Source organism: Nomascus leucogenys, chromosome 2 (assembly GCF_006542625.1).
Source record: "Nomascus leucogenys isolate Asia chromosome 2, Asia_NLE_v1, whole genome shotgun sequence".
NCBI lineage: Eukaryota > Metazoa > Chordata > Mammalia > Primates > Hylobatidae > Nomascus > Nomascus leucogenys.
Window position 1 is genome coordinate 38,481,065 of NC_044382.1, and position 13,544 is coordinate 38,494,608.

A 13,544-nucleotide genomic window follows, 5' to 3' on the forward strand; every position below is an offset into this window, starting at 1 on the left:
CATGATCTGCTGGCTTGTCATCATCCCTTTTACACCTGGTGCCTGCAGATAGTAGTGATTCTTTGGTTGAGGCTTGATCAGCACCATATTGCATTGAGACAGTTGCTGCTCCTGGCTCTGTGCTTCACTCTGAGCTTTCTATCTGGTCTTTCCCAGGTTATCTGGTAGGCTGGGCTTTCTCTGGGACTCACATGAAGCTGATGTGTTAGGGAGGGCAGCAGTAGGTAGACCTCACCTAAACCTCAGGGGGACCGAGCAGCTAAACACTGTTGTTTGAAGAAGAATTTTTTTCCCTTGTGTATATCTGCTGTAAAGTGCTTGAGTGGTGTAGGGGTTCGTCTTGGCAGACTGAGTTGGGGTTGCTAGCCAGCATGTGATCGTAGGTGGGGTTTGGGAGTCTGACCCCATATAGTAGCAGTGTCAGTCTGTCGGCAGGTAAAAGCACACCTGGGAGGAAAACAGGTCAGCGCTTAGCTGAAGCAAGTCTTTTGTCCCTGTCCTTCAGCAGAAAGACCTCTGAAGGGTCTTTTCTTTTCTTTCTTTTCTGAAGGATATTTCTAAAGTAGTATCTAGAAGATGCAGGGACAGTAACTCCTTCCGAGATTTCTCTTTATTCTCCTGCTCCATGCCTAAGATTGCTTTATCTTTCTTTGATTTGTCTCCCAGCGGTGTAGCTCAGTGGTTACCATATCACCTAGCTGTGTCCTCTGGTGAAGTGGATGCACCCAGATGAGTTTACAAGTGGGCATATCCATGGACCGCTTAGACCTGCCTCTCAGGTGTGGGGTTTTGCCTGCCTCTGTTGGCGCTCCTCACCCATCCAGGCTGGCGGCTCAGGGCACATGTGCCCTCAGGGCTCTGCCCCGCCCCTGCCTGCTGCAGCCATGGCCATGCTGTCCCATTTTCCATCCTGACTTCTCTGATTGTGTCCCTTGTTGCCTTTTTTTCTGTTTTTGTCTTGTTTCCCCTGCCTTCTTCCAACTTTGTCCCCCGTCAAGACATGTTTCTTCAGCCCTCAGTGAGTTCTTGGCCTCTTGCCAAACATCCCCATTGTGGGCAGTTGGTGCCCTCTGACCATTTTACAGATCTGCCAGTGAGCGAACACGAGAATTAGTGAGGCTTTGGGTTTTTAATGTGGAAGTCATGGTAGAGACAGCGAAAAGATGGCCATTGCCTTCAGTTTTTTTGATTAATAGTAGAGCTTGAAGTTGGTGGTGGTCTCCAGGAGCTGGAAGCTGTGGATTTTACACAAGAGAGAAGTATGTGACCAAGGCAGGTCACACTCAGGGTCAGAAACCGTGACTCCCAGCAGAGGGTCTCTGAGGACTCACCTCTCACAGAATATCAGGAACAGAGGGGAACCTAAGTCTGCCTTGTCTGTTGCCTCTGAAGCCTGGATTGGAGGGCAGGAGATGAGCCAGCAGGGCTATTTTTATTCAGATAAAAGTACATATCTGTACACATCCATAGTATGTCTACCCTCTCCTCTGAGCTCCATTTAACCTGTTTTGTTTGTTTAGTCTTTAAGGCAAGAGTTCATTTGAAGAAAGTGTCGTGTGGCTAAAGTAGAAATGGGAGTGGGGTGGGGGTGGAGGGATGCACTGGTATTGCCCAAATCCTCATCTTACAAATGGGAAAATAGAGGGACAGAGAGGAGAAAACTCTTTTCTATACCCCAAGGCAGGACAAACAGGAAAGAAAGAAAGAAAGAAAAAAAAAAACTAATTTAGAGAAGGAGAGCTGGAGACAAAGTTCCTAAGAAAAGAAAAAAGTCTGTAGTGATAGCGTCACAAGATGTATTACCTCAGGAGTCTACTTGAGAGATTGTGTCATATCAGAAAAGTTCTAGGGACTGGAGCCTCTTTCCTTGGTAAGAGGATGAGAATGAAACACCAGCCCCTCAGTCTGACTCCTGGAAAAAAGAACCTCAGGCCGATGAGCAATAACTCCAACAATGTCATTTCCCTGGCCATGCTGAGCCCCACAGGAAATCTCAGAGTTTGTCATCACGACAAGGGCCCACAAGAATGTCACTGCACCCAGAGCTTTGTGGTTTGATGCCACTAGAGACTTTCCTGGTGAAAGCATTCTGAGGGAAGTTGCTCAGCAAGCAAGACAGAAAGATGCTGCAGTGAGATCAGCAGATGCCCTCCCAGGATTGCTGGTAGTAAGTGTGGATTTCAAATGTCGCTCCTAGCGGCCCTGAGGCTGACATCGGATAGAGCAGTTCCTCAAGGATTTCAGAGTCCAGGACATGGGAAATTGGGGTGGTTTGTTTTTTAGTTTTGCAAGTTGACCTGATAAGCATAAAGGCCTGTTAGGGCCTGTTCTGTTTGTGGAAGCAAGGCCAGATCAAAGCCCCCACTGGGATCTGTAACGTTTGAGTTTTGTTATTTATTTATTTTATTATAAATCAATAATTCATAATTGTATAAATTTATGGGGTAAAGATGTTATGATTTATAAATATAATGTGGGCTGGGTACAGTAGTTCACACCTGTAATCCCAGCACTTTGGGAGGCTGAGGCAGGTGGATCATTTGAGGCCAGGAGTTCAAGACCAGCCTGGCCAACATGGTGAAACCCCTTCTCTACTAAAGATAGAAAAATTAGCTGGGCGTGGTGGTACTCACCTGTAATCCTAAGCTACTCAGGAGGCTGAGATGGGAGAATTGCTTAAACCCGGGAGGTGGAGTTTGCAGTGAGCCTAGATCGTGCCATTGCACTCTACCTTGGACAACAGAGCAAGACCCTGCTTCAAAAAAAAATATATATATATATATAATGTAGAATAATTAAATCAAGCTAGTTAACATATTCATTACCTCAAATACTTGACATTGTTTGTAGTGATAGGTTGGAGTTTTAAATCTGTGTATATCAAGGGGCAGGGGTAAGAGGGCAATGCCGAAAGCTGAAAACCACCATGAAGGAAAGTGGTCAGTTTCTGCCTTTGCTTCTTCTGTTGGGCGTTTCTTGATTATTCAAGTTGGGAGGGAAAACTAAAAAGTGTGTGTACATCAGTAAGGCGTCATTTCCCACACTAAAGCACTTTATTCAACAAACATCAAATTCCTATTATGTGCCAGCCATTCTTCTAGACAGTAGGACTGTATGAGGTGACAGAACAAAGTCCTGCCCTTGTGGACCTTTCCTTCTCATAAGGGAAGTCAGACAGTTTCTGCTTCCTGTGGTGGAAAGAGCTCTGGAGAAGAGTCAAGGTGAGGAGAATAGGGAGTATTGGGCAGCATGTACTCAAGAAGGCCTTGCAGATAAGGTAACATTTGAGAAAGGCCTGAAGGAAGTGAGGGGACGAGTAATGTGAATATCTGGGGAAGAGAACTTCTACACGGAGAGCACAGCAAAGGGCAAAGGCCAGGCAGGAATATACCTGGTGGATTGGAGGAGCAGCACGGGAGGCCCGTGTGACTGGAGCTGAAGGAGTGAGGGGGAAGAGTTGTTGGAGGTGAGGTCGGAGATTTAGCTGAAACCAAGACCATGCATGCATGGCTTCTTGGAAGTTGAAAAGTACTGTGGTGTGAATAGTTGTTTCTCCCTAAAGTCTTCGTTGAAATCCTAACTCCTGAGGTGATGGTGTTAGGAGGTGTGGCCATTTGGGAGACGAGTAGGTCATGAGGGCAGAGCCCTTTAAATGGGGTTAGTGCCCTTACCCAAGAGCACAGCACCGCACTGGAAATGAAGGATGCCCCTGCTGTGGTGTGCATAGGGTTTCTTTGACCCCCTGGCAGGTCTCATGTTGAAATTTGGTACCCCCCAGACCCCCCCAACCCTCACAAAAAAATTTGATCCCCAGTGTTGAAGGTGGGGCCTGGTGGGAGATGTTTGGATTGTGGGGGCGGGTTTCTTGTGTATGGCTTGGTGCCAATCTCATGGGAGTGAGTTCTCACGCTTCGTTTCTTCACTGACTGGCTGTTGAAAAGAGCCTGGCACCTCCTCTCTCTCGTTTCCTCTCTGGCCACATGATTTCTGTACAGGCGGCTCCCCTTCACCTTCCACCACGAGTGCAAGCAGCCAGAAACCCTCTCCAGAAGCAGATGCTGCACTATGCTTGTATAGCCCGCAGACCTGTGGGCCAAACAAACCTCTTTTCTTCATAAATTACCCAGCCTCAGATATTCCTTTAGAGCAACACAAACAGACTAAGACACCCGTGGAGACAGAGGCCTCCCAAGGTTCTTCTGCACTCACAGGACCAATCCTGCCACACCTCTGACCACACTGAATTGCAGAGGCCTGGGTAACTGCTCTTAAAACTTTGTAAGCTAGGATCATATTTATCCCCAAATAATTGTGGTAGAATTGATGTCTGGGGGCATCCCTCATTTCAGGTATTGTGTTGGTTTTCTACTTGGTTTTCTACTTGTATTTGAAGCCACCACGAATTGGTCTTCACAGCGCCTTGTTTGGACACTAATGATTGGATTCAGGGCCCACCCTAATGCAATATGATCTCATCTTAACTTAGTTACATCTGCAAAGATCCTCTTTCCAACCAGAGATTAGAACTTCAGCATATCTTTTTGTCAAATTCAGTTCAACCCACAACAGGTGCCTTGTTCTGGGTTTGATTATGATGAGAGTCTTCTGGGCTTAAATATGCTTGGGGACTGAGACAGGAATTATTGAAATACAGTTAGAAAGGTCCACTATGTTAGGGATGTCCTGTCCTGTTGGAATTTTTTTTTTTTAAGAAATGTCTATTACGTTTATTTAAACTGATTAAAAATTTAAAGATGAAGGCAGTACCGTGGCACACGCCTCTAAGGCAAGAGAATTGCTTGAGCCCAGGAGTTTGAGGCCAGCCTGGGCAATATAACAAGACCTCATTTCTAGAAACAAAACAAAAATATAGATAGATAGATATGTTAATTTGCATCATCGTTTGGAAACCTGAAGACTTTAGGATATGCAGTGGTAAAATTCATCAAAGTGTTAGAAGACAGAGGTTTTACAAAGAAGGAATTTTTAAAGCTGAGAGGTACAGCCTGAGTTTGGCTGGGGAGCCTGGGTGGGAGGGCAGAAGAGCTCTTGCTGATGTTCCAAGTTTATGGTTTTGCCAGCTGTGGCAGCAAGTTGGCAGAGATTGAATGCAACAGACCAGAGTCCCTGGGCCCTGGCTGACTTTTGTAGGAGGAGAAGCGGGCTTATTCCACTCGCCTTTCCCCTGCATTCACATGAGGTCCACAGGGTGCCCAGGTGGCGTATGGCACCGAGCTATTGCTCCCCTCTGTGTGACACCCAGTGGACATACATTCTTTAGTGTGTGTCAGGGCTTACTAGTATTTGCCTTTTTTCAGCTCACCACAGTTAAAAGTCTAAGAGTTGTTTATCGGCCTGGCACGGTGGCTCACACCTGTAATCCCAACACTTTGGGAGGCTGAGGCGGGCAGATCACGAGGTCAGGAGTTTGAGACCAGCTTGGCTAACATAGTGAAACCCCATCTCTACTAAAAATACAAAAAATTAGCTGGCTTGGTGGTATGTGCCTGTAATCCCAACTACTTGGGAGGCTGAGGCAGGAGAATCGTGTTAACCCAGGAGGCGGAGGTTGTAGTGAGCCAAGATGGCACCATAGCACTCCAGCCTGGGCAACAGTGCGAGATTCCGTCTCAAAAAAAAAAAAAAAAAAAAAAAAAAGAGTTGTTTATCAAAGGAAGTTTAAGTTCCCACTCTGATATCACAGTGATAGGACTGTATTTGGTTTAGCAATGTAATTAAAATTCCTTAGCAACAGTATGCATTTGCAGGCATTGGATTGAATGGTTATCATGGTCACCATGAGTTGGAGTTTTGCTCTTGTTGCCCAGGCTGGAGTGTGATGGCACGGTCTTGGCTCACTGCAGCCTCTGCCTCCCAGGTTCAAGTGATTCTCCTGCCTCAGCCCCTGAGTAGCTGGGATTACAGGTGCCCGCCACCACACCCGTCTAATTTTTTGTAGAGACAGGGTTTTGCCATGTTGGCCAGGCTGGTCTTAAACTCCTGGCCTCAGGTGATCTGCCCGCCTTGGCCTCCCAAAGTGCTGAGATTATAGGCATGAGCCATTGTGTCTGGCCACCATGAGTTTTTATGGAGCTCCTGTTGTATCACAAGGAATTCTGTGCAACTTAGATGGGAGATGAGTAAAGAGGGTTCTTTCTAGCCTTAAGGAAATTTGAAGCAAGGAGAGGACAGATAGGAATCAGAGGTTCACGGAAGAACTGATAAAGATTTGTGTATGCCACATTTGGCTTCTGTAGGAAAAAGCCTCTATATGTATCATTTAATAAATAGCTAAGCGTGGTGGCTCATGCCTGCAATGCCAGCACTTTGAGAGACCAAGGAGGGAGGATCGCTTGGGTCCAGGAGTTTGAGATCAGCCTGGGCAATACAAAAAATAAAAAATTGAAGTTTCTCATTTCTACAAAAAAAAAAAAAAAAGCTGGGCATGGTGGTGCACACCTATAGTCCCAGTGCACCTAGAGTCCCAGCTACTTGGGCTGAGGTGGGAGGTAGAGGCTACAGTGAGCCGTGATTGCACCATTGCACTCTGAGCTGAGACCTTGTCTCAAAAATAAATAAAACATACAAACAAACAACTAATTAATTGGACAGAGAGCTCACTTGTCCTCTGCCCTAACCTCTCCCTGCTTCCCTGAGTCCTGTAGGCACTTTAGTAGGTGGAACAGAATCAACAGGTGCTTGGGTGAAGGGGGTTGAGGTGAGAGAAGGGCCTGGGCTGCCTGGTGACTGCATTACTGGTTCCAGTGTGGCTCGGTCCCATGTGCCTTGGGAGGTGATAATTTTGAGTATTCTCTCAGGACATGAATAGTATTCCTCAAAAAGGGAGGCTTCATTTCATGTCTGTTAACTGGGAATACAGCCACAACTATGTCCTCAGGGCAAGGACCACTGGTAAAACCACCATACTTCTGGGGTGAGCACAGGGCAAATAATGTACAGACATCGTTTCCTTTGACTAATCTTTGAAATCCTGGCTCCTGAAAGTAGTGAAAGTTCTTTGTCTAAGCCGAGATTTTTAATTTAGGACCCAGATGGGGTAGAAGGTAAGCCTCCAAAAGGTCTGCTTTCCTCAGTGTGTCAGTGTCCCAGATTCCTGGCAGGCAGCAGTCTCATTAGAAAAGCAGATTGCCTCCTGACTCACCCACTTGGTGCGATGTGAGACAGCCCCACAGCCCTCACAGCAGCCCATATTCCTGCTGGACAGGGCAGAGCGTGCACTGTCCATTTTATAGCTGCAGTGGCTACAGGCGCCTGGCCCAGGCCATGGAAAACCTTGAGAGGAGATAGTCTGTTACGGACAGGAGCTTTGTCCTGGAATTTCCTGGCCTTTGTCTGTCTGGGATAACTTCATGTACTGAGACGCCTGTTTTTCAGAGTCTGCTTCCTTCTGGGGGAGGAGTGCTACTGCCTGTCTTCCACAGAGCACTTTGGCTTCTACCAAAGCTATCTCCTCCCTGCTGCCTGCCCATGATCACCCATGGTTCGGAGGTTGGGGGAGCACTGTGGGTAGGTGTGTATACCTGGCTCGCAGTATACTCCTGGAAGTCACCCGTCACAAAGGAAAAGCCATAACCATTGGGTATCAAAGCTGTGTCTTCCAGCCCGGCCCATTCACTCTGGTCCTAACCTTTGTCTCTCATATTGCAGCAGAAAAAGTCCTACCTGGAGCGAAGCGTTAAGGAAGCTGAGGACAACATCCGGGAGATGCTGATGGCACGAAGGGCCCAGTAGGGAGCCTCTCTGGGAAGCTCTTCCTCCTGCCCCTCCCATTCCTGGCGGGGGCAGAGGAGTCTCTGCAGGGAAACAGCTTCTCCTCTGCCCCGATGGATGCTTTATTTGGGTGGCCTGGCAACGTCACATTTTCTGCATCACCCTGAGCCCCATTTGCTTCCCAGCCCTGGAGTTTTTACCCTGGCTTTGCCTGCCACCTCTGCCCAGGACACTCTTCCCTCTCAGGGTGTGTGATGAACTCCCAGGAGAGGGAAGATGGGAGCCAGGGCAAGATAGGAAGCTCTGCCTGAGCTTTCCACTAGGCACGCCAGCCAGACCAATAAAAAGCATCTGTCCCACTCTGCTAAGCCTGGTTTTCTTGAGCAGAGGGATGGAACAGAGGGTGAGAGAGGCAGTGGCCGTCTCCACCTCAGCTCCTGTTCCCTCTGCATCAGCACCCTTCCTTTCTTGGGGGATGGGCCTTGCCCTCTTCTCTTTTCCCTTCCTGTACCTTTGACTAACCCTCAGCTTCCGGGCCTGCATGTAGTAGAAGAGGAAAAAAGAACAGACGTTCAGAGCTGAATCTCAGTGAACAGAATAGCAGTCCCTGGATGGCAGTCTGCCTAAAGATTCCTTTCCCTGCCTTCTCCCATACATTCCAAAAGGAAGTTCAACAGTCAGCAGCACCTCCAACACTGTCTCCTTTTGGCCAATATCATAAGATGGAAGCCGTAATCCTGAGGCCTCCTAGAGGCTGAGGGGGCAACGGTGTGATCCAGCTGGCTCATCCCAGCCCAGGTGGGCCAATTATTCAGTTTTCAAGAATTTTGTTGTAAGCTAGTTGTTAAACACAGCCATTATAATTATGTAAATTTGCAAATTATGTTAAAAACAAGGACAATAAATATTCAAAATGCATCCCTAATTACTACATTTGACCACGATCTGTGCTCTATCTGCGCACTGGCTGTGACCTGTGAGGTTGGTTCTGTTGTGTCTGGGTGGTAGAAATCCCACATGATGGCAGGTCCTGTGCTGCCCTTCCCAGCTCCAGTCAGTGACATCACATTGGTAACTTGAAATCAGCCATGGCATGGTGGGAACACGTACATCACAGAAATAAGACATAGGACATGCTACAAAACATGGCTTTTTTTTTTTTTTTTTTTTTTTTAAGAGAGCACTGGTAAACATTTATCAGCACATCCACTGCTTCGGAGGGAAGGCAGGGAGCTGTCAGCTGCAGCTTCTTGGGCTGGCTGGGCTGGGCGGGCCAGCTGATGGAGGAAAATCGGACTTGCTGCTATGGCAGCCTGGCGCCACCATGTGGCCAAATATGAGATGAGTGGCACGGCTGACTAGCTGGGGTGAGGGGTGAGAGGGGACAGCCAGAAGGGAAAACTTCGGCCGGGAGCGGTGGCTCACGCCTGTAATCCCAGCATTTTGGGAGGCTGAGGTAGGCAGATCAACTGAGGTTGGGAGTTCGCGACCAGCCTGACCAACATGGAGAAACCCTGTCTCTACTAAAAATACAAAATTAGCCGGGCCTGGTGGTACATGCCTGTAATCCCAGCTACTCGGGAGGCTGAGACAGGAGAGTTGCTTGAACCCAGGAGGGGGAGGTTGTGGTGAGCTGAGATTGCGCCATTGTACTCCAGCCTGGGCAACAAGAGTGAAACTCCATCTCAAAAAAAAAAAAAAAAAAAAAAGGAAAACCTCTTGTCTGGCCCCATGTAATTGTAGGTTCCTGGGTTTCCAGGGAGCAGGCCTGGAAGCCACTCCAGGGGGCAGCCCCTGGTTACCAAAAGGCCCTTTCCTAGGCTCTGGGTAAAGGCAGGTGCAAGATGTGGTGGCAAATGCTCCTCCCTGAGCCTATCTCTGAGTGGGACTAGGGGGCGAGTAGCTTGGCCAGGAGCCCATGACCCAGCTGGAGGACACCTGGCCTCAGAACTGGCCTTCCTTGTAGCACCCTCACTGTTTGCATCACCACCAGAATATAAAGATTGGCTGCTGGTCATATATTGGATGGTGGCCACTAGCTGAGATACCCACATTTTATAAGCCTCAGTGAGCAGATGAGTAGTTAGACATGGTAACAGAGTCCAGGAGACAAGCACGGACTCCAGGTAGCTTAGCTTAGACCTGGAATCATTTAGACAGACAGTTGAGCTTTGGGCAAATTTATTGAAACATACAGGCTGTTAGCAGAGAAATCATTCCATGGTGTGTTACATTTGGCCACTATCTTGAATGTATAATTTAAAAATTATAAATATTTTTCACAACTAAGCCTTTGGCCAAAAAAGTCATTTAGCACATCTTTAAAGATCAATAAGAAATGGATTTTGGACATTAAAAAGATCAAGTCACTGAATTAAACAATAGCAACCCCCACTAATCTGGAATCCCATAGTGCTGAAGGTAGAGGTGTCTGTGCAAAGCTAGTCATTTGTTACAGCAATCAGAAGAGATGGGGGCAGGCACACCTGTCAGAAGTGGCAGCAGAGCTGGCAGGACAGGGCGGCTGGGCTGGGCTGGGCTGGTCAGGTGAGCATGTCCCAGAGACAGCAGCAACAGAGAGCAGTCCAGCAGGCTGTGAGGCAGGTGGATGGTCCCAGCTCATCTCTTCTTTGGTCTTCTACCACATACACTGGAGGGAGAAGAGGGAAGAGGGTGAGAATGGGCTGGTGCAAACCCCAGGCCCTGCAAAGTTAGCCTCCCAGGACCACGGGAAGGCTACAGCAGGGGAAAGTTATTGAGCAGACTGGTGAAACCATGCTCCTGCCATTGCTGCTGCTGAATGGAAGGAGGGTGGCTCAGCTCAGCTGCTTTCTCCCTCCTGCCACTCCAGACCCAAGACGCCCTCACCCTCACAGGGACAAGTACTAGAGAACTTGCAGAATGGTCCCATGCCAAGGCAACCAGAGTTGGCCAACCCTACTTGGTTTGTAAACCAGGTAGCATGTCGCCCCCCCCTGCAGGGGAACTGGGGGTCATTTCTTGGGATACAGCTGACCCATCACCCAAGAATAACAGAGGAAAGGGAATTAAAATCTCCTTTTAAAGGGGGGCTTTAAACCCTCAAAGAATAATCAAGAGCCCTGGTTTTTCATTCCTGGGCAATACACAATTTCACAATGTGCCCTCAACCTCTATACCTTGACTTAAACGATGAAGGAAGGCAGGGATGAAAACCTGGCTGAGTGGGACGGGGTGGCTGGAGCCTCTGTGGTGTCTTCCTGAGCCTAGCACGCTCACTTTTCCTCCAAATGGAGTTGGAAACCTGAGCCCTGTCATGGCTAAGTGCTCTATCAAGAGATCTGAGTGCTAAACAAATCCATAGGTCAAGAAGGACCCCAACTACTTGTCAGCTGATTTGTGGCATTAGCTTCTCTTCCCATAAGGACATATTTTAAATGGCTGCTAGTCAATCCGTGGCCACTTAAAATCTCAGAACAACCACTGTCATCAAACTCATAAGCAGTAAGCATTTCACTTTTCCAAAGTTCATGAATGCATGAATCTTATCAATTAAGCCAGTCCTTTAGGGGTTTTCTTTCAGTTTTCTTGTGTTTTTTTGTATCTGTTCTTAGACCCCTCTCTTGGCAGTGCCTCTCTCTGGAGCCTGGTGTCATCGCTATTACAGGGTACGCTGAGTGGGTTAGTAGGGAGATTTTCCAGGTCCTCCCATTGTATCAGCTGCCCTCTACTGCACGGACATGTTCCTTTTCCTTCTCCTGTGGCACAGGTTTAATCTCAGTCCACTTTCATTTGGCTCCACTCAGCAGCACAGGTCTGGGTCTAGATGCCCTTCACCAGGAAAGCCTGCTCAGAGGGAGAGGATGAATGGCTCATTTATTCTGAGGCCTCCTAAGGTCAAGTACCTGATTTCGTCTTCACAGCAACCCTGAGGTGGATACTACCATCATTCCCACTTCACAGGCAAGGAATTCGAGGCTTAGAGAGCTTAGGTCTCTCATTCAAGCACATGCGACAAGGCAGAGGCAAGGGCAGGATCTGAACCCAGGCCTTTATGGCTCTAAAGCCTCTGGCAAGCCAGGCTTGCTCAGACCCAACTGGGATAGAAAAGGGATCAGAAAGAGAACAGAGGTGACTGGGGCTACAGCAAAGTTGTCTCTCACATCCAGCCAGAGCCTACCCCACCCACTGAAGCCTGGCCACCCCAGGCCCTGGGGTCACTGCAGCAGGAAAGCCCCAGGCAGAGTGTCCCTTCCATCTGCCTGGATGGCCTGCCCACCCCGGGATCCTGCATGGGCAGCTCTGGACAGGGAAACCGGAATACAATCGCATGCAGATCCCCTTGAATAACCCCTTCCCTGTGCTCTCCCTGTCACAGGATTGGCTTGCCTGCCCCTGGGACAGAAAGCCCCCTCCCCTGCCAGCTCTGGAAATAGCCTGCTTGATTCATGTGCAGGCCATCCCTGGGCTTCAGGCCAGAGACTCAGCTGGAGGCTGGCTGCAGTGGGAGGGGCCTCACAGGCTCTGAGGTATTCACAAGTGCCAGGCCCTTTGCTGAAGGCTTTCTGGACATGGGGCCACTCAGTCTTCATGACCGCCGTGTCGGGCGTGGGCATCAGGACATCAGTCAGTCTCCTCACTGCTTCCGCTTCTCCCCAGCCTCCAGAGACAGAGCTGAGGCGGTGGCCATGCCTTTCTCACCTGTCAGAGCCCCTGAACCGCGGCAGCTTAGCTGGGGAAACAAAAATGTCCTAGTCTTGCTTGCTCCACCTTTTTCCTCCAGTTTAATCAGGTTCATCCTTGCCAGTGCTTTCACATAACATACTTGGAAACGTGGGGAACTAGGGACTTTGAGCTCGTTACTCCCAGGCGTGCTGACAGAGGTTAGAAACGGCAGCTACAAAATGGAGGACTTCAAACCAGAGGGCTGTGACAGCCATGACAGGGGCGTTGAGTGCCCACACATAACTTAGAAACCCGAGTCACTTATTTCCTGGAGCACCAAGTTTCCCAAAAGCCTTAGGACCTTTTCACCTTTAGCTGAGGACAGAATCTCTGCTCCCGGGCTGTCGGGAGGATGGGCAATGGGGAGTAGCGTGGGTCTGGAGGTGGGAGTGACCTGCGTTTTCCTTGCTTCAGTCGCCCAAAGCAGGGATGACTAGCGCAGGAGAAACCCCTAAGGCAGGCCTCATAGTTCTTCAGAGCACCTGCGGTGGGGCCCAGAAATTTTACAACTGCTTCTTCTAGATGCAGGGTTCAGGGTACTGCATCTCCAGAGGGTGCACTGAGCTTCACAGCCTAGTCTCAGCCCCAGGATCCCCACCCACCCCAGGGCCTCACCGTTCCTGGCATTCTGCTCTGCTACCATCCCCGTCGCTCCCCACTTCCCAGTGGGGGACTCTGCCTGAGAACTCGTGCACTATCCAGGACCCATGCTGCCTAGGTCCTGGGCCACGCAGTACTTGAAGCCTGGGGCCCCCTGTGCACTGAGGCTTAGCTGGCAGTGCGAGTCACCCAGCAGGAGCTGTGGCAGAGGTGGCCCCAACCCAGGTGTTCCACAACCAGAGATGGCCCATCCTGGCAACTGCCTCCTCTACAGCCAAGCAGAAGACAAAAAGCTGGCAGAACTATGGTTACGTAAGATGTTAAACCGTTTACAGAAACTACCATCTCGGCAACTCTTCTCTCAACTTCTGTAAATAGAATGCTATTTAAAAATATAAACCTTTTTAAAAAGAAGGAAAAAAGGGAGAGGGGTTAAAAGAGCAGTGGGGGGGGGGCTGGGATGGTAACAGGCACCACCTTTCCAGGCACGTTGGTAGCAGTCAGTGCCC

The 13,544-nt window shown here is 49.0% G+C and overlaps 2 protein-coding genes across 5 annotated transcripts in view; one reads left to right on the forward strand and one right to left on the reverse strand.

Annotated features, from left to right (window-relative positions):
* The window catches only part of PFDN1 (prefoldin subunit 1), a 58,652-nt gene extending 49,990 nt beyond the window's left edge, over positions 1-8,662 (forward strand). The window contains exon 4 of the mRNA XM_030828172.1: positions 7,669-8,662. Within this exon, the coding sequence (XP_030684032.1) occupies positions 7,669-7,752 (84 nt within the window). The 3' untranslated portion in view covers positions 7,753-8,662. The remainder of the gene's footprint in view (positions 1-7,668) is intronic.
* A 1,233-nt stretch (positions 8,663-9,895) lies between these two features.
* CYSTM1 (cysteine rich transmembrane module containing 1) overlaps positions 9,896-13,544 on the reverse strand; it is a 68,885-nt gene continuing 65,236 nt past the window's right edge. For all 4 annotated transcript variants that reach the window (XM_030828175.1, XM_003266462.4, XM_030828185.1 and 1 more), the window contains exon 3: positions 9,896-10,381. In XM_030828175.1, coding sequence (XP_030684035.1) covers positions 10,275-10,381 — 107 coding nt within the window. In that variant the 3' untranslated portion in view covers positions 9,896-10,274. The remainder of the gene's footprint in view (positions 10,382-13,544) is intronic.